A 21,071-nucleotide genomic window follows, 5' to 3' on the forward strand; every position below is an offset into this window, starting at 1 on the left:
TCTCTATATTTTACTATAAAAGTTATTAAAATGAAATTAAGTGACTAAGGCTCCGTAATACACAAAACAAAACGATCTTAATGATAACCATATTAAAAGTTCAGTCTATTTATTAATCGTCTGGAGGGGGCACATGGCCCCCCCTAAATCTGCCTATGAAGGTGTTTTATTTCAACAAACGGTGTGAAAAAAACACCTCATTTAAGAATCTTGGAGTAGGTTAATTTTTCATTAAGTATCACCCAACTCAACAGAAGTAACTCGATAATATTATATTTGCCCATTAAAATACTGGAGCACGGCATTAAGGATGGGCATGGGATTCAAAAAAATGTAATTTTTAGTTGAAAATGTGACATATCTGGATTAAAAGCATGAGATTTGTATTTTTACAAAATTTTTAACATCCAATTATTTTCTAAAAATATTTGAATGTTGAAAATAATTTAATTACTACACTTGATAAAATAATTTGATTGGTGTCTGATAAAAATTAGTATTAATGAATGTATCCAAGTATTGTTAAAGAGACTCATTAATTTCTTTCAATATAGGTTGTCAAGTGTATGGCTTCCTGGGAGGACTCACTGGGACAACATCAATCGCAACATTGGCTGCCATTGCCCTTGACAGATATTTTGTTGTGCTCTATCCACTAGAGCCACTCAAAGTTCCAACAAGAGCTCGAGCCAGAGTATGTGTGCTCTTGGCATGGGCATATGGTGCCATATTTTCGTCTATGCCTCTCTTTGGCCTGAATCGATACGTTCCTGAGGGATACCTTACCTCCTGCTCATTTGACTACCTTACGGATGACGAAGTAAGCCGAACTTTCATTGTCGTGTTTTTCGTGGCAGCTTGGGTGATACCTTTTGCACTTATTTCATTCTGCTACGCTGCAATCTGCCGAGCAGTCGCCCTAGCTGCCAACTATTCCTCATCAAACACGGTCAGGAAGCTCTCAAATTCGAACAATGCCTCATCACGAAGAGAGCAGCAAAGACGAAGAACAGAGATCCGACTTGCCATAGTAGTCCTTGCGGTTGTAGCCCTATGGTTTGTGTCCTGGACGCCCTATGCTACAGTTGCTTTACTTGGATTCTCAGGAAACCAACAGCTGATTACTCCTTTGGTCTCTATGATACCAGCACTATTCTGCAAGATGGCCAGCTGTGTTGATCCTTTTGTCTACGCCATTACTCACCCCCGCTTCCGGAAAGAGTTTGCAAGACGATTTCCATTCTGTGGTGGTTCAGGTGCATTGAGAAAAGGATCAGCAGAGAAGATTGCAAGAAAAATAAGTGTGAAAAGAAGGGAAACTAGCAAAGATAAGAGGAAAAAGCAAGGGGACAAGGAAAAAAGTATGTCAGTTTCTGAGGAGGAAGTAGTAATGGTGGATATGAGGGGAAGTAGCATAGTTGACAATTCAGACTTCACGTCCACATCAGGAGACAGACGAAATGGTGACTGGTTAAGTGATGGGCCTTGGACTACAGATGGAAGGCTATATCGTAGCTTTCCAGCTCCTGGGATACGCCATCCATTTGGCTCCTGGATTCCTAAGGCCAAGAAAAATTCTGAGGGTAAAAATATTGGGTCTCAAAATAGTGAAGTGTTTTCCATGCCGATGAGAGATCCAACAGCAATGAATGAAATAATCATAAGAAGTGATATTGAACCAACAACTGTCTGAGAAATATTTTGAGAATATTTGTTTCATAAAAACTCACAGATCCAAAAAGGAAAAATAAGTGTGACAAAAGGCTAGGAGTAAATGTAAATAAGAGATTAAAATGGGATCAAAAAATCCATTGATTAATTTCTGTGTCATATACATGCCATAGGCATTTGGAGGTCTGTTGAAGGTCCACCTAACTTGTAAAACATTAAATGTATATTTCATTGCAGTGATAACTTGATGTGAGTGAATATGTAGTGACAAGTTCAATTATGTACATGATTGGGGAACCTTACCCTTAGTGCTGTGAAATCAACACAGAGTAAATAATCTACTTTCCAATGTTAACTTCACAACCCAATAGGTACAGCAACACTGTGATTACCATAAGAGAATTGTTTTTGTATCAATGTGTTAACAGATAATTACATATAACATTGATTTCCATGGTGATTGAGTCCTCAAGGGACTTCAACAACTAATTCATTTCATGTTATTTAATGTTGATGGTCTCATAAATATTTAATTTTTACAATTCCTGAGTTCTCATTAGATAATTTCTCAACTATCAAGGGGCCAATTTCCATGAAATGGTATTACCTTATTATTTCGATTATTATTCCCATATCTATTGAACAGAGTCAGATGCTGAACATGCTGTCATCCCCTCTCCCCAAACTCATTTAAATTTATCAATCTACAGAGTACTCACTGCTGACTCCGTAGATATCCAGTACTGGCTAGTTACATCTAAAATCTAAATTCACACTATTATTTGCTCTTTGGTTATATCCTTTAATTAGGGCTAGAACCTTGTCACTAAAGAAAGGTTTGAGAATTTCAACGACTCCCGAGATCTAGGCTGGCCACCCATGCCAGGTAGAAAGGTGGGAGCTGGACTACAGGTAATCATCATGGTATCGTCACGTAAATAGCAATGTTAGAATGGGTGTGGAAAAGCTTACTAACTCTTCCCTTAACATGGATAAAAATTGAAGCAACCGTACGAAACTCACCTAACAAGCCCTGACCTTATCAGTCCAGTATTGTTTGAATGGAAAAGAGTGGTAAGGCTCTAAAGATCTTTAGCGAGCAAATTCCTAGCAAATATTTATCAACAGTATCCAGAGGTGAAGACCATGAAAGGAGGAGGATAAAGTGACTATGAGGAAACCTGGAATGTTAGATTTAAGATGATGGTGAGACAATTTTAAATTGGATTGAGAGAGATATTTTGAGACTGCAAGGTGAGATGAAGGAGAGAGGAAACAACTGAAGTGATGGGTATAGTAAGATGGGTAAGTGAAAACATAGGAAACTGAGTTGGCGGATAGAATGCATATCTATAGTGAGCAAGATATTTACAACAAGCATGTGGTACAGATATAATATTTTGTAATAAAAAATTCAGAAAAGCAGGGAAAAGATACATATAACTTTGAAGCTACAAAAATGGAAATGCATTCCATATTTATGTTATTTAGCCAAGAGGCTATACCTATTTTCATAATAAACCTATTTTATTCTAAATGGAATTTCAGGGCATTTTTTAAAAATGGCAACTATGGTGAGAATTTGTCACACCCAAGACCGATTTTTTCTTTTTTAGTCAATTGAATGCAGTGCCCCATATTTTTTTTTTAATCTATTAGTACCCACATGCAAGTCACCCATACTTTCACAAAATTACTGCTGTCTAAGTCCCCAATGAGCAAGTGATATATACTCACCAAGTGTTAAATTTTTTAAAGTGTAATTTTGAGGTATTATCTACATATCTATCAGATATTGATTTGCCATCACTTAGCCTTTCAGTTGTTTAGTGGATTAATTTTATGAGTACCTATTAAATGCTACTAATATATGTACATGTGCCCATTGCAAATGTCACTAAAAAGAAATTTCCTGTTTGTTTTCAAAGGAGGTTCGGAATCTTATAACTGAAAAGAAGGTTACAAACAGGCACTATAAGGAGACTGGTTTATTAGTTCACTACAATAATTTTTCGAAACTTAGGTCCAGGGTCAAGATTCTGCTCAGAAATTGTCGCATGGGACATATTAAAAACATAGTGAACTTGCTTATCTCAAAGCTAAGCTACGAGGTTTGCTTAGAAAGTCATGCACCATATTTTTTTGCTGGCATTTATTTTATCACACATTATGAGAATTGCACACACAAAAGAATATTTCTACTACACACCTTATTTTTCTACGCATTCTCCGTCCTATTCTATTGCCTTCCTCCAGTGCGAAAAAAAGGCGTGTATCAATCCTTGCTTTGGTCACAAAGCCATTTCTTAACACTAGAAGGACGGCAGGGGTCATTTGACCCATTTTCAGAATTCAAATTTATTTTTCTCTTAGTAAAATATTTTTTTAAATTTTGAAACTTTTTGACTTTGTTCATTTTGGTCTATGTTTTGATAAATTAGTGAAAATTTAACAATATTTTTTTGTTTTAAATTTTTATGACGTGTTATACCTAGAAGGACGGCTAGGGGTCATTTGACCCACAACTGGTTTTCGCGCTATTTTCTTGCCCGTGGGCACTTTAGTGCCATGTATATCATATAATCAGCAAGAGGCTAGTAAGGTAGATGATTTGTTTCATTTTGAATATGGAAGTACCCGGTTCAATGCCAGTTTCGTCCCAAGGGCTCCTATCTGTATTCGAAAACCTAGGCATAGCGACTTGTTGTGCACAATCTTTCGATATTGTTTGGGCAGCAAAGGGAAATAAAACCTTTTCAATCCTTGATTTGCGTAAATTCATGTAATTATGATATTTTAATTTTGTTTTATTTATTGTTCAATGATTATTGTATTACCCACACCGGAAAATCGTCACGTATCCCAAGAATTGTTTTCCGTCGTCCAAGATTCAGAGCTCTTAGAGACATTATTTTCAATATCGACTCATCAGGTTTACGAATAACTTTCATTTTTCTGGCCTGACGGCACTGTCACTAGACCTAGCCCCTTTGCCGTGTGTCCAGCATTAGTGCCGCCTGACCCCGTCGGGGTTTGGGGCGGGTTGACTGCATGCTGCGTCCTGGGGAAAAATCCTGTCTCTTTTTGAGAGAGCGGAGGAATTGGGTTGACTGTAAAATTCTACTGTAAATTCTACCCTTGGAATCCGCACGTAGGTCGGAAAAGAAGCATTACTGCAAGTTCCTGGAAAATACTAATCAGGATACGGTTGGCGGTTGAGTCCCTGCCTTTCGAACGGGTCATACACATGTCATACACAAATACACCAAGTTTCCGTGCATCTCTTTGTAACAATTGCTGATTGCTACTTTGTGATTCATTTACTATTTCATCAATACTATGTCGCAATATTGTAAATAAAATGGACACTCTCGATAAAATTTTTTCTACTTTGCACAAATACGGGAGAAGATTTTGAAAAAATTTAAAGATCTCTGCAAAATTTTTGAAGCTAGAAATATATAATGCCTCACTGGTCATGAAAAATGCATCACAAGATTCAGCCTGTATGTGGGTGCTCACTAAATTGTAAGTGAAATGGGTGATCACTCTCCAATGACACTGAAATTTAATAAATATGCATGGAAAATATTCTGAAGGGAATAATTAAAGCATTTGGGGTGGCATCTGCTGTGTTCGTAATTGTAGCCAGTTGTCAGAGGTGGAGTTGTAGATAACCATCGAGGAATCACAGTTAGGGGCATTAAAAATGAGGAAAATATTTTTTCATAGGGCTAAAACATCATTAGTATTATTATATGTGTTGCCTTTTGTGTATTTGTATGAGACTTCAAATCACCTAATACGTATTGCATTCACCTTTATAGCAACCAAAGTCAAATTTTCAGTTTTCAGTCAATTTTTGGAGAACTAGTTAAACCTAAGATCAATGTTAAGCCCTTAAGATACAGAAAATTAAAAGTGCTATGATACAAGATTCTAATGCTTTTACGATGCAGAATATACTACAACCGGTTTTTTTTTTGCTCAAAGCATAACAACACCGAAAAAATTTACTTTTTGCAACAATGGCCCACTTTTGAGGAGCTAAGAACAAAGTATTTTTCAGGTTTAACCTTTCACTGCTGTGAACATACCTTGTACGTTCATACAGCAGGTTGCCATGAACATACCTATTCTCCCTCCCCGCCATGCGCTCAGCACTTTCGTCGCATGTGAGGGGTAGGTTTTCGGAGATTCAGCAGCAGCGAAAGGGTTAACTACATGAGAAATTCATCAATCTTTGAAATTGGTAATGAATAATTGCTCCAAAAAACACAGCATAAGATTTAAAAGAAAATATCCAAAAATAGACCATTTGCCCTCTCTTTCCCCACTCAGATCCTAAGGTCTTCCGGATTTGCAGATCTGGATTTTTAACATAGGTACTGGCCCTAACAGCATACACCAAATAGGTAATCAAAACTGATCGAATTTATACATAAGATCCCATTTGTAGTGTATGTTTCAACTGGAATAAACAATTCAGAAAATCAGTTGGTTTAAATGTCAGCTAAAAACATGATCAGTTTGTTGATCATGTTGGAGCCATGGCATAATTCCACCACAAAGTTAACCTTTGACCAATTGTGCATGTCTCTGATCTAAGGTAGAAATATCCTCCATGATCTAAGTTACTTTGTGATGGACTACCCTCCTCCAGTTTTACTGTGCAGCTATCAGAGTACATACATTTACGAACAAATCTGTTATAGAGGTGGGCACCAAACACAAGCCAATGAAACAATGCAGCCAACTCATTCCACATCTTGCAATGGTGGTGTAACTCAAGCCAGCCAAATAAAACATTAATTCTCAAGAACAAATTCCAATTTCCTAATAACAGCTTAATAGGGTAGTTTCCTTCATCAAAGAAAACGAAAGGCATTGATTGCGATTCGTTACCCACCATTAGTGTATTCATAATATAAAAATTATTTGCTTTTAGAAATACCGGTTTAGATGAATGGCAATGGTCAATTTTATTCTCATTTAAAAAAAGGCCAGATTGGCACCCATACGATGCCACTCCACGTGACATCACAGGGACGAGTAGATAGGAGTTTTAAATCGTCTGAGATTACCAATGCATGCATGAGGCACAGAGCTCAGGCAATCATCTCTTAATAATCACCTATTAAAACTAAGGTCGGAAAGTTTCCTTCGTTTGACAAGGTATTAATAATCCTTATTTAAGCCAAGCGCTAACAGCTAGCAGGGTACTCTGCTACCTGCTAGCATCCTGCGTCGTATCAGCGCTCAAAGCCTCGCCCCAAGGTCACCTCACTTGTGGCAGCAGGAACCAGAGAGATGTCAGATGGAGTTTTCCCAGCATTCATACTTAGCCGTCGCATTTTCGGGCGCTTGAAAATTTTCACTTTTTATTTAATCGCAAAAAATAGATATCGTCATTTAAAAATCTAAAAGCGTGAAATACGTACTCCAGGAGTAATAATCTTTCGATTTAGGCAATAAAAAAATAATAGGAAACCACCCTATTCATCATCAGGGTGTCACGAAGCATCAATGCACAAGATCCGAATGCCATCACCATATTTAGTAATTTACCATGCATTAGCTTATAATTTATACTTCACAAATTCTTATTCACATAATTCTTATTTCACAAATTTCAACTCATGACAATAAGAAATCCACTGCAATGATGATACGCCAATTTCATTCCAGTCCTGAGTTATGAGGGTGTGGGAAAAAGGAATGGCAGCGGCACCAACTATGCCTGATTTATAGCTGCATCACAAGTATTACAAAGCCCCCAGCAGATCCAATATGACAAAAATGAATATTGAAGTCATATTTCAGACACCAATGAACAATTAACTGCCCCCAGCACTTGGCAGATGTATAGTCTCCAATTGATAATTGAAATGAGGCATGGACCAGATGAAGTAAGAAACAGATGACATACATAAAGTCATCATAATTTTACCAATGCTAAGTAGCCACCTCTCTCATCCCCCTGAATTCACCGCAATATTGGCCATAAATGAGTTCATTATGATGAAATTCTGTGACTATATAATTCTAACAATTATTTTTGGCTCTGATATTCTTTCTTAGTTATCAATGGACAAATATTTATTTATTTATTTCACACACCATCGAAAACAGCACTGCTCGGCCTTTACATCGGGGTTGATAACATTTAACAATCACAAACATCCATGCCCTGGATAAGGGTAATTTCCCCAGGCGGGACGCCAACCAGCGACCTTCGGATTGGCAGGCGAGGACTTTACCCCGCCGCCACCGAGGCCGGCAAATATGTAAAAGGAATACTGGAATATTAAGAATTCTTAATATTCCAGTATTCCTTAATTTATTTTATTCATGATTTAATATTAGTTACTAGATTAGCTCAGTGGATTTTCAGGAGACATCATTAATATTCTGCATGAAAAAGAAGGGCTACATAGAATTGTAAGTGATTCAAAACAGCAAAAACTGATACAAATTTAGTTTTTTTAATACTTATTCTAAATAGAGTAATATAAAGCAATATTACTGGCAGTTGGAAACCTGCGGCCTGTAAAATAATGTCATTCACCTTGAGAAAGTTAAAATATTGCTTCTTTAAGAGACAGGACATGAATCTTAACATCAAAAAATGTTTAAAAGACGATAAATCTGAAAACTCAAATCCTCTGAATATCAAGTAAAAACAGGAGACCCCCATAAACATTTTTACTCGACCTATGAAAAAATGTTCAATAAAAGAGGTTAATATAAATATGGTCAGTGCAATACCTCCAGTATCAGAATCACTAGCTGGATTTTGGGTAAGATGGGAAAGAGAACACCCCTGTGAAAAAATTGTATGAACCTGTATAAAATTTGTATTCATTCCCATACAATTGTATAGAATTTATACAAATTTTATACAATTTTTTCATATGGGGATGTTTCATGGATAAATTAAGAGTAATAGCCCATTAGTCTTAATTTAAATTATAAAAATAATTATTAGGTTGTTGGTTAGGTTCAGGTGTTCAGACTGAAAGATTGTTCCACATAACCCCAGCATAGCTGGTAATTACCAATAAATACAAAAGCAATAATAATAATCATCATGAAATATGAATAATCATCTACTCCATCCAAAATGCTATACATTTTTTGCTTAACAAAATATGTAAACACATTCTATTACTGCAATATCGAAACTTCTTCTTGGAGATTTTTCATGAAAAGACAGGGTTTTCCCTGAAAAAGCATGGAAATCCCTGATATTTTGCATTTTCCCATTAGGTGACCCATTTTCCTTGAAATGTGGACACAATGTAGCCTTTCCCGAAACAATTTTTCGTCTACTAAATAACATGAGTGCTTACTAGTAGTAAGTACTCCTGTTATTTAGTGCACTAATTATTATAAATTTCGATAGTGCATGTGCCAAATACACCGACAAATTATGCATTAGACCATAAATCTCAAGGAGTGTGTGAAGCCACTTCCACTCACTTGGAGTTTGTCACAAATGAGGAAGTTGACTTATTTTTGATGCAGATATACATATTGCACAAAGCCATATTTCACTACCTTCAAAAATAGTAAAGTAGAAATCTTTGGTTTTCACTGTCTTTTCTAAATTTAATAAAAAAATTAATAGCAGGTAACCAACCTGCCCAAAAACCATTACAATTAGCGTATTTTCAGAGGCTCCAACAAAATGTTGCTGCAAAGACCAAGGATGGGGAAACAGATACTAGTCAGATATTCAAACTGAACAATAAGCAATTAAGGCAATAATATATACAATATATGAAATGTTCACCTGCGGGCAATTCGAACTATGCTCTGAAGGTATCATAAACATTAATGATTAAATAAGTAATCCTCTACATTTCGGGGATCATTTAACAACATATAGGATTTAAAAAGTTACACCAAAATAAAAACAACATGAAAAATCGATTTCCAATTTTCACAAAAACAATATTTCAATATCCCCTCCTTGTTAATCATGTTTTACTACTCCATTGCTAGACGATACTTACGTCCAAAAACAATAAGTCCGAACTTCTCGATAATTAGAGAGGTATATAATATACATCTTTCATAAAATTTCTCACTTGTAGTGACGGTTTTCTTAAATATTAAATTTATAAGCGCTTTAATTTTTTTAAATCCGTAAATTCCGCCTACTACGCCATCTTCTTTCATTTGTCGCCGAAAACAACCAATCGCGTGAACCGATAATTCGATCGTTGCCGAGGAGGGGCTGGAAGCGGTTCGATAGCAACGCTCGTTCACGACCGAGATGGCGCAATTGCCGGAGTGCGACTTGTGAGATACCGAAACAGCGAAACGAGTGATTGAAGTTCGATATCTATCTATTTGTCAAAAGTTGATTCTGGATTGAATATCGCGGTAAATTTGTAGTGATTATTTATCCACTTTGAAATGTGGTTGTGTTTGAAGAAATAATGATGTGGAAGTTCTTTGGAAGGTAATTTTCCATGTTGCAAATGAGGCCATTTTGAAATTCTAGACTGTTTCTAAAAGTAAACTTGTGGAGGAGATTTGTGTGAAATCATCAGTGGGATGTATGCGCCACCGGTTTATCTGGCGGAAATATCTCTATATTAGTCTGTCAAGCCAGTAATGTTTGCTAGAATGTTGGAAGAGAAGCATACATTCACGTATAAAAAACTTGTGGTGCCCATGTCGATGCGAAGTATCTATTGGCGATATTTCGGCTTTCCAGCCACTGACGAAGGTGACATATTAACCAAAGTGAAAATTATTTGTGTGTTGTGTAAGACTCAGATTTCATATAATCGCAACACAAGTAACCTTCGAATGCATTTGCAAAATAAGCATCCGGGAGAGTTGGCGGAGTTGGAAGCCAATGCCCCCCCTCGTCGTGCTCCTTCGGATCCCAAGGAAAAAAGAGCTCAGAAGAAGGCTTTGAAGACAAACGCTTTCGAGGGTCCAACTCACATCTACACCACATCTGCTGATGGGACTGTACAAATTGATGGTGACATCCAATTCTACACTACAGGAAGTCCATCATCCGTCAATTTGAACAACATGCCCAACATGGATGGAATGGGGAATCAAAATCTTCGGGTATTTCTTAAATCAAATGCTCACATGTCGGACCAAAACGTTGCAATTATTCTTCCAGAAGAGAACATGAGCACTCAAAGTCAAAGTATGGTTGACGGAAAATCAGTTTCTGATGCCATAGTTGAGTTTGTAGTGTTGGATTTGCAGCTTCCGGACGTAGTGGAGGGTCGTGGCTTTCAGAGATTAATCGCTACTCTGAAATCTCCCTGCGAAATACCCAGCAAAAATAAACTCGAGGAGGAATTAATTCCCAAAGTTTATGACACTTTCCGTGAAATAGTGTACGCCAACGTAAGTGCCGCCCCTGAGATAGGTCTTAGTGTAGAAGAATGGACTTCTTCTAACGGCCAGGCATACATCACTCTTGCTGCCCATTATCAAAATCAAGAACCAGAGTTAGAAAGAAAAGTTTTAAGCACAGTTCAGTGTTCTCCCAATATGGAAGCCGGGGGATGGTCTGCTACATTTGATTCTTTGTTTCAAGAGTGGGGAGTTCAATGCGAACGTGTAACTGCGGTAGTGGCGGCTACATCAAGAGAAGATGTTTTGATGGCCTTGGAAGCAAAAAATATGGCAGTCGTTCCATGTTTAGTGCATAGCCTACAAGAGAGTGCTGCCGCATGCTTTCAGCAGCCTATTGTTTCTGCCGTAGTAGCGAAATGCAGGGATGTCATTACTCTTATACTTCAGGTATTATTACATTACCTTCATTCTGTACTAGTAGTGTGTCTAAAAGGCAATTGGATTTGTTACCAACTACACGTTTGAACTATCCTTTCAGTAGAGCATGCACATGTTAGTTTCTGAGTTACTTAGAAACTTCTTTTTCATTCATTGTTTCATTTTTGGACTCATGTCACATACACTTCTACCGACTGTGGTCTTTATTTCGGAATAAATTTGCTGATATTCTGGTGTTGTATTTGCAGAATGCCGATTTGGGTGCATCGCTCAGGGTTCAAGAACAAATGCATCAGTTGGAAGAAAGAGCCCTCCTGCTGGATTATCCGAAAGCATGGGCCAGTACTTACGTAATGCTTGAGAGGTTTTTGGAACGGGAGAAGATTTTAACTAATTTCTTTGCTGGAGAAGACATTGAGAATGTTACTGGAGAAAGATTCCCTCCAAATGTAGTTCTTACCCCAGAAGAGTGGGCTGTGGTGCGTGATGTTGTGATTGTGCTCGAGCCCTTCAAGGTGAATAGCCATAACTTTTTCTTTATGAATCCAGTTTTTATGTTCAACTAATGAATAGTTTCAAATAAAAGCACTGATCTCTAGAACTGCATTCTGTAGAGCCATTAATTGATTAGCAAATGTATATGACATACATTAATTAACAAAGCATGGTTGATAAATATCTATAGTGGCACATTCAGGCTTCATGCATTATGGAAATTATCCGTAGCTAAACTGCTGCTGCCTTTTTCCCAATTTCATTCAACAGAAAAGGTTTAGCTCGCAGAGTTCCAAGATTTGTGGAATAAATTTCTAGAAATGTGTACTAATGTTTCCAATGTATTTCTGTGTGGGTTCATTGAAGCCCAGTGGTCTTTGATGGAGAAATATATCTTTCAAAGAGTGCATTGATGCAAATTATTCCCAATTACACAGGTGGTGTTATTTTTTACTTGCAGAAAGTCAATAGTTAAATATCCCGCATAAATTATGGTAGGAAATTATTCAAAATAGTTCAGCATACAAGCTAATCCTCTTCCATAGTTGCTGTAACAATTTTCTCCTGTAATCCATTGGGTCTAATTTTGTATTTTGGTCAATATGCTTATAAATCATCAGTTGAGAATGCCTTCCCGACAGATTATGTAACATTTTGGCCCTGTTATTAATCATCATTTTTCTCCAACTTGCAGTGATTTTAAATTTGCTTACATCTAATTTTTTTGACAGGTGACCATTATGACCCTGAGTGAGGAGAAAACTCCTCTTATATCTTTGTTAAAACCATTGTTATGGCAGTTGGTTAGCACGCATCTAAAGACTAAGGACACAGACTCAACAGTGGCACGAGAATTGAAAGAAGCTCTTTCAGAGTCATTATGCACACAGTATAGTGATTCAGAAGTTAGTCTTCTACTTCAGACTGCAACAACACTTGATCCACGGTTCAAATTGCTACCATATGCTACTGAAGATGAGAAAACTGTAGTGGAAGAACATATTAAGAAGGTTCTTGTCCGAATATCCAGTGAAGAAGAAGGTTCTCGGGATGATGAAATTGATTCCAAGGTATGTTTCACTTATTTTATTATTTTGGATTTAATACATGCTTTGCACTGATGCAGATTGGGGAAAGGATGCATTGTCACTGTACGATCTGAAGGAGCATGAAGGCAATGTCTGGGCTTTAGCGTTATTGTTCATATTTTTGTGACAATAATGATAGACCTTTTGATGGCTGCATCTCATTGTGGTCAAATAAAAAGAAGAGTTTTTGTTCCAATGATATTGGACCAAATGCTTGGCTTTATTATTTTTCAATTCTGTTGTGTCTTTTGTTTGCAATTAATTTCACGTGTCTTAATTGTTAATTTTGCTGTAACTTCTGATAGGAATAGGCTTGTGTGTGCCAGCTTTCAAGTGCAAGGATTTTAGATAAGACAATATCGTGTGCTTGAGAGTGAAAGGACGATTCTTTTTAAATGCATGCATCGAAAAAGAAAATGCAATAAAACAAAATATAGTTTTTACCTGAAGGGAGATGGTAGTAAATGATTTCATGCATTATTTTGAGTGAAAATTATATAAAATTGTTGTATAATATTCATTTGCGTATTAGTCAGTCCTTTTCTTATGAGATTATAACTCAATGTTAATGGTGTAAAGTGTAAAAAGTCATCTAAGGTGATACTTCCTGGAAGTTGTCAATCTTCGTGAACAAACGCTATTCTATATTCCACACTTAATTTTATGTTGGTTTCAGATGCTCTGCACCATTTTCTAGGTACAATATCCGTTGGCATTTTGGTATTTATCTGGGTAAAATGTGGGATGAGTTGATGAATGAGTAAGAGGTAAAAAAGTATAGATTAGGTCAGGATAAAAAGTAGAAATGGAAGAAATTATTTGGAGTAGTTTGTGCAAGGGGATTAGTTGAAGGGTTGAGTTATCAATTAGGTGATGTATATTAAATTTTACTTGATAACATCCTCAGTAGCTGTGGTATAAGTCTAGTCCTGGATTTTCCATGCATAGTTTTAGTTGAGGTCTTGAGATAAAAATTTTGTGTTGTATCATCTTTAATTTTTCTTTACTCAGGGGGCTTTTTTTTGTACATATTTGGCTCATAGAGGAGCTTTTAAAAGATTTCCCAGATATAACAAAGTAAGAGAGTTATCTTTCTCTTTTAGTTTTCTTACGGGAAAACATGATAAGCAGCTTATCGTAAGCTAAGGGACTTATATAAGGCAAGGATAAAATTTTAGGGAAGAATGCGTAAGGAATGCTGTCAAAATAAGTATCTTACCGTGTTTGACGGCATAAATGACACACTTGTTTTTCCTAAATTTAATCTCAAAAAAGTTACCTGCATCTTACGTGAAGGACACAGGTTAACTTTCAATACTGAATGCTATTTTTAGCCCGGATAAAGGTGTAGAGGCACATAACTTTTTCTACGTCTGCCATAATTATTTTATCAGGTTCAACTAAATTTTTGCCAACAAAAACATCGATCAAAAGAGAGAACTGGGATGGTTTCCTTCCGACACCATCCCGTCAAAAAGTAAATGAAACTAGTAGTACTCGCTCCGCCCTTGGTGCGGAGAAGCGGGGAGTAGCACTTAGTACAACATTGTTCTACTTGTTCAATGTATGATGACCAACACTCAGCCGACACACGTGTCAGTATCGGTGATACTCCATCGGTACGTCGGTATCAGCACTTAAAACTTTATTATTTATTTAAAAAAATACACCGGAAAATATGACTACAGGAAACTAGAGATTAATCTATACAATTCAGTATTAATTAGGAGTTTTAAACTATGCCAAAGTGCATGGAAACAGAGCAGCAGCGAGGAATTTCGGTCCACTACCTACCGAAAAAATGATACGCACTTGGCGACTGCAGGAGGATCAACTGAAGACTGACAAAAAAAAAACAATGATATTCTCGTTTTCAATGATGATGATAGTGAAAAGGATTTTTATGGTTTTGAAAGTGATTGAAGTCCAATTTCATGATAGGCAACGTTTTCCTTAAATCTGCATTTTTTTGTTGTTTCTGCTTCATTTTGTATTATTTTTGATTGCTTGCCGTTCATTCATTTATTCATTATTTAAGTTTACATATCATGTTCAAAATAGCTTGCTGTTTGTTAATTTTCCTTAATAAAAAAAAAAAATATAAGAGAAGAAATACGTAGGAGTGAAAAGATTAGCTGATAGGAGAACTGAGTGGAGAGCTGCGTCAAACTAATCCAAGGATTGTTGACCAGTGATGATGAATAAAAATATGTTTTTTAATTGCATTCAATGATTGTTTACTTGGCTTTTATAAAACAAGAGATCTAAAAGACACCACATTTTAAGTTATTGTGGTGCTGTCGTGCGTACTATTGAAACTTTTTTTTCTTGTGTGTGGCCTTCTAAATAAGGGTGTGTCTAATATGCCGTCAAATATGGTATTTCAGATGAGCGCCAAAGGTGGCAGAACTCATGCTTCACTGCTATGAGCTCTGCCCGACATGAATTTAAAGCCTATCTAATAAAAAAATTTAACGACTGCAAGTGACTGGCTGGTGAAGATACAAACCATGAGATACATAATTTTTCCTCGTGGAAAGAAAAAGAAGAACAGGGAGAATCAAATTTATAACTTATAGCTCATCAGCATTACACCACATTGTCAGATGAAAATATATTGATGTAGGTGCCAATAAAAAATGTAATTTTATGGAAAAACTGAGATGTTGCATGCATGAAACAAACTGAATTCATTAAGTTCCACACAATCCGACATTTATTAATTTTAATTTTTCTTCATTTAACCCAATGGATAAATTATTCAAATTAGAGTTTTCTTTGCAGCATTTGTATATCCTACGTTGCTATTCATGTGAAAACATGTTTCTTACTTATGACCTTGGTTTCGCCGTCATTTCATACATGTGAATGATTTTCAAATTATGGCCGAATGATGTTATTTATTCTAATACTATAGAAGCGGCGAGAATGGCAAAAGTATTTTTATGCATAAATGCCTAATTGAATACGCTAAACGACAGAATAATAACATCATCTAGGGAAGGGCTGAAAGTTAGGCCTCCATGTTGTCATTACTCTGGATGTTTGTCGGCCTGGCCGTGTAAGAAACCCATAAGAAAACGCCAACCTGCTTACTTGTAAGCTCCTTTATTTTTTCGTTTCACCTTATCTCAATGACTTAAAATGTGCTGGCTGGGTTTCTTCTCAGATCAATGTCATACATAGTTAGACATTAGTGTACAGTACATATCATTTGCTTATTGCTTTCATATTTTTTTGAAATCACTCATAAAATTCTATTGCAGTGGAATTTATTCTTTCATTTTTGGAACCCAAAATGATTTCTGGTAGTCTTTAGAGTAAAATATGGAAGGCAAACAGCTTTCCTTTATTTCTAGTTTTTATTTTTGACACTTTCTTGGAGCACCTCTTTATTTTCATTGTATGTTGTAATCTTCAGGTCAGGATCATCATTGGCGATAGTGGATCCAGCAGCAAGGCTGTGGATGTCAGTGGTGGCGAGGAGCCCAAAAACAAAAAGAGTCGCTTATCTGGAATGGAATTACTGCTGGGTGACTTATGCTCATTGCGCAGTGGTATGCCAGTTGAAGAGCGGGTTGATTTGGAATTAGTGCAGTATCATTCTGAATCCCCTGCTCCTCTTGATACTTGTCCTCTTGCTTGGTGGGCTGGTGCAACTGCTAAGTGCCCCCGGCTGGCAAGAGTCGCTCGCCGTTATGGCTGTGTACCTGCTTGTGTGACTCCTCCTCAAAGGATACCCCTTGAGGCTCAGGTTCTCTTTGACGTACGTAGGGCTGCAATTTCACCAAACACAGTCGATAAACTCTTATTCTTAAATGCCAATCACAATGTGTGAGTAAGAGTGAGGTGAAACACTTGACTAAGACTGCATAATTACCAATGGGAAACAGCTCATTTTGTACATATTAATTCTATAGTGGCCCATTTGTCTGACTTTGTAATGAATAAGAAAACAAGAGATGTAATTTACTATAAACACTGTTTACTAAATACAAATACTTTCACCATGTCCCTAAGAACTAGTTTCTCTAAGTAATTTTTAGCTTAAAATAAAATTTAAAAAAGTTACTAAACAAGAATACTTGGTTAGAAATGGGTGGTACTTTACCCACCTCTTCCCACATTTCTCTTCACTGTAAGTTTATAAAACCTTAGCCAGGTCGTGCAAACATTTCCCAGCATAACAGAGAAACACACCAAAATATTGTTCAAAAGGACTTTATATTACTTTATTTGTGCCTTATGCTTCAATATATACTTGGAGAGACTGGTGCCAATGATGGGTATATTGCATTTTTGGTCTCGCTGAAATGAGAACTAAATGAGATGCTTTCAAATTTGAATTTTCGATTATCATGTGTTAATTCACATTTAATACAAATTATAGATGCATGGTGTATAAGGCTCCAGTTCTGATTGCTGTATATTTTTGTGTCTAGGTTACTGCATATTTATTTTAATAAAAAATGGCAAAATCAAGTACGATAATACAATTTAAGTCAGTTGGTTAGAAAAAGCATCAGGGAGCAAACTATGTTTTATGTGAGTGCCTTCTTTGTAATTTGTGCTGTTTGTTTACATGCTGTTCATTATTGAAATTCCACTGAGAGGGTGCAAGTTTCTTTTCTGAACTGAAATATGCCAATGTTCATTGATTTTTGTGATATTGACAGCATTGAGCATTGCATGTTCTAGTCTCAAGTTAATGATTCTCCATATGGTTACTATTTGGTATTAAAGGTACCAGTGCATCACCTATTATTTCTGTTAATCATCAGTGAGTTCTTGATTGCTAAGTGCTTTGCAATCTCCATGGGTGATTTATTTGTGTTAAGCTCAGCCCAGCAGTGACTCGGCAACAATGGATTTTTAATAATATCTCACCCAAATTTTTGGAAAGGTACCCTAGCTAAAAGCCTCAGCTTAGTCCCATTTTGGGGTTGTATGTGAATCAAAATATCATTAGGAAGAGAAAGATCCTAGGTATAAAAAATTTTTAACAACTCTTCAGTTTTGAATTTGAGAATACCATTTCCTGAATTTTTTCTATGTTTTCATTCTATATTTGAATTATTAATATGAAAAATTCATCATTTTCATTTTTTAACCAGTAGTAAATACATATTTGATATTTCCTAAGATGATAATTTTTTATGATAAAATTTTGGTTCGTACTAAATTGTTACTGAATCAAGCCTGTGCGAAATAAAATACAAGTAGCTTCACTGCATTAATTAGGGTACTCAACTGATGGAAAATATATGATGCATTTCCTGTGATGTGTTATAAATTTGTTTTGAAGTTTCTGAGAGTTGACTGGTGTACTGTTCAGTGGTGTGAATTTGCCAAAGCCAGTTTTATTTAGGAATATTCACTTTTCTACAGGAGCAATAATAACACAGATATATAATACCTTATCATCAAAATCACAGTATTTGGCATTTTTACCTAAAAGATGTAAAAGAAAGGGGTGCCTACTGTAGTTCACTGCTACCTATAAACGCATTGTTCAAATTTTAAATGACCTGTAATGTTTTTAATTTGTCTGCATTGACAACCAGCCCTTTCCCAGTTAAGGACTCGATTAACAAATGTGCTCGTACATTTATTTTAAGTGATTTCAGTTCTTCTGTTTTTCTAAACTGAGACACTCCTCATCAGATTTGAGGTTTTTTGTTGAAAGGGGTGAGAACCCCTTGGAATCATACATTTAAATTAGTTTTCATTGTGTTATCTTACTGACTTATGCTGATAGATGTTCTGCTGTTGAATGAAAACTGGTATCAGGCAGAATGTTGATCAAATATGAGGTTAATTAAGAAATTAAATAAGAGGGTTTTCACTGCTCAGGTGCCATATTTTTGACTTTATGTTCTTGTCTAATTAGTTACTTTTTGTCGGCATTGGTCATATTCATTTGAAGATACCTTGAGCAGTTCAAAAGGCGCAAAGAAATATGTTTGTGAGCTCTGGAAGCAAGTTTTGAGCTGAGCCTTCTGAGAAATCTCTGCACTTTGCATTGTTTTTAACCAATCTGCCTGGTTAAGTTTCAACATGACTAGTTTCTTAAAAATTGTAAATACCAATGTCAGTTGGTATGTTCCCAAAAGACTTAATGTAGTATAATTTGATGGATGTATGAGCTAAATTAAGATTTGCTTTGAATAAATAATTCGTGCATATGATATATTTTGACTCAAATACCCTGACTTCAGAAACCCAACCAGCAAAAATGGAGCTGAAAATTAGATTGTTTGAAAATATATGAAGGAATTTTCAATTAGTAGTACTGTTTGTCTAAAAACACAAGTACAACTCCACTCAAAAACTATTACCTGTAAGTCAATAGAATGACCGTGGTACACTTGCTGTGACATTGATGTTGAAAGAGGTCTAATTTTTATACCATAAACATTTTTTGTTTTCTTCTAAATTCAAATAATTTTCAGAATCACATAAAATTCATTATAAATAGACCAGAATTTAGCCTGACATATGAAAAGTGCACACAAGGATTTATCAAGCAAAATCAAACATTAAGGGACATATTTATCATGTAGCCAAGCATTTTCTTCAGCTTTGTATCGGGCTATCTTGGGACTCAAATTTGAGATTGCTAGCAGTGAAGACATGATTTACCTTATTAAGGTATTTCATTTTGCATTTGCTTCAATTTCCATCTTTGGAAAGAAAATGTTTCTATTTCTCTGGGGAAAAGAGTAAAATTTTAATACTTTTGTTTGTCGTTCATTATACCCTGATGCTCTTATTCAGGTATCAACGCTAAATTTTGTCTTTGGCAGCAAGGCGAACATCACCATTCAAATTGAAAGATTTTGTATGTATATAAAATGACCAAACAGTTGAAGTGATAGCAATAAAAATGAAAGCAATTTGTTAATAATGCTACCACCAATAGAAATTTTCTGAATTTTCCGAAATGTTAGGTCATATTATTTATGGTAGCATGTCACAGCTAATGTTGTATAATGTTATGTAACTAAACATAAATACACTATGGGATTCATAAAACTCACATGATCAACTTATGCTCTCTGTTCCTTGCTTTATCCAGTTCGAGTCTTCATAATAACGTGGATCAGAAATCCTCAGTACCGTACGTTTATAGCAGAAGTAATAAATAGCTGCAGCTAAATGCAAAAAGTTGTATTAATATAATTGTTTTACACAGTCTCAGTGTCAGTCATTTTTCAGTATACTTACTGAACCTCTGGATGACAAATAATGTTAGCAATGCATTAGTCCAAAGTGGTTGTCGTGAGTAATTCCATCGAAGCGTGAGGCTCCATATATGTAGTGAAATAGTCAATATCAAGTATACAATGCAAACTGTAATCGTTTCTCTGAATCGCACCAATAGCAGACCTATAAGACCTGCCTGGGGACAAATAATGAAACATTCATTTCCGCGGATAACTGAACATGCAAAGAAGTTTTCATTTCACTGCGGCTTACTTGGAAAATAAACGTCGAGAAGAAATTCAAAAATATAGATATTAATGAAAATACCAAGCAAAAATCTTGAACTCTGAAAAGAAGAATAATTCAATAATCAGCAGTTTCCTGATAATCATTAGTGGGAGTAAATATTGTCCAAGGTATAGGCTACTAACATGTAAATAACGAGGATTACGACATTATCATTACGAAAAAAATCTGAGAAAGCATTTATCAAAATATCCACTAGCATGAGAGCTAGTTGGAAGGAGAGCATAACAATGTATCTCTTAGCTGAGAGATGCATTTCCGAGGTTGTTCTTCCCAAACCACGGTCGAAAGCACAAATATACACATTTCACATGTGTGTTTGGAAAAGAATTTAGCGGTTACCATGGTAACGATATCGAAGGTTGGGGTTTTTAAAAGCACCAACCTAACATTTTTAAGGAATTTCAGTCATAAATATTGTGGTTTCAATGGGAGATAATACTTCTTTCCAGATAATTTTTTCCATTAGAATGATGAAATTAATGTCTTAAAATGTCACTACCATAATTTTATTTCAATATCTGCGCC

The 21,071-nt window shown here is 35.9% G+C and overlaps 3 protein-coding genes across 3 annotated transcripts in view; 2 read left to right on the top strand and 1 right to left on the bottom strand.

Annotated features, from left to right (window-relative positions):
• LOC124160796 (opsin, ultraviolet-sensitive-like) overlaps positions 1-2,213 on the top strand; it is a 45,643-nt gene extending 43,430 nt beyond the window's left edge. The window contains exon 3 of the mRNA XM_046536835.1: positions 555-2,213. Within this exon, the coding sequence (XP_046392791.1) occupies positions 555-1,693 (1,139 nt within the window). The 3' untranslated portion in view covers positions 1,694-2,213. The remainder of the gene's footprint in view (positions 1-554) is intronic.
• A 7,715-nt stretch (positions 2,214-9,928) lies between these two features.
• Positions 9,929-19,216, top strand: LOC124160795 (E3 SUMO-protein ligase ZBED1). The gene is made up of 4 exons (XM_046536834.1): positions 9,929-11,457; positions 11,697-11,963; positions 12,675-13,013; positions 16,453-19,216. Exons 1-4 carry the CDS (start codon positions 10,297-10,299, stop codon positions 16,867-16,869), a joined length of 2,184 nt encoding a protein of 727 aa, XP_046392790.1. The 5' UTR covers positions 9,929-10,296; the 3' UTR covers positions 16,870-19,216.
• Positions 16,472-20,902, bottom strand: LOC124160798 (transmembrane protein 138). Its single transcript, XM_046536837.1, has 5 exons — positions 20,669-20,902; positions 20,511-20,583; positions 20,259-20,433; positions 20,072-20,185; positions 16,472-16,807 (listed from the first exon to the last, which is right to left on the bottom strand). The coding sequence occupies exons 1-4, from the start codon at positions 20,797-20,799 to the stop codon at positions 20,076-20,078; spliced, it is 489 nt and encodes a 162-aa protein (XP_046392793.1). The 5' UTR covers positions 20,800-20,902; the 3' UTR covers positions 16,472-16,807; positions 20,072-20,075.
• Between the last annotated feature and the right edge of the window lie 169 nt (positions 20,903-21,071).

Source organism: Ischnura elegans, chromosome 6, assembly GCF_921293095.1.
Source record: "Ischnura elegans chromosome 6, ioIscEleg1.1, whole genome shotgun sequence".
In the NCBI taxonomy this organism is placed as follows: domain Eukaryota; kingdom Metazoa; phylum Arthropoda; class Insecta; order Odonata; family Coenagrionidae; genus Ischnura; species Ischnura elegans.

Coding starts and splice junctions, on each gene's coding strand:
- LOC124160795 (XM_046536834.1), top strand. CDS start 10,297: ATGTTTGCTAGAATGTTGGAAGAGAAGCATACATTCACGTATAAAAAA. Junction 11,964..12,674: donor TTGTGCTCGAGCCCTTCAAG/GTGAATAGCCAT, acceptor TTTTTTTGACAG/GTGACCATTATGACCCTGAG. Junction 13,014..16,452: donor ATGATGAAATTGATTCCAAG/GTATGTTTCACT, acceptor TGTAATCTTCAG/GTCAGGATCATCATTGGCGA.
- LOC124160798 (XM_046536837.1), bottom strand. CDS start 20,799: ATGCATCTCTCAGCTAAGAGATACATTGTTATGCTCTCCTTCCAACTA. Junction 20,584..20,668: donor GTAATCCTCGTTATTTACAT/GTTAGTAGCCTA, acceptor TCTTCTTTTCAG/AGTTCAAGATTTTTGCTTGG. Junction 20,186..20,258: donor ATTTGTCATCCAGAGGTTCA/GTAAGTATACTG, acceptor TTTTGCATTTAG/CTGCAGCTATTTATTACTTC.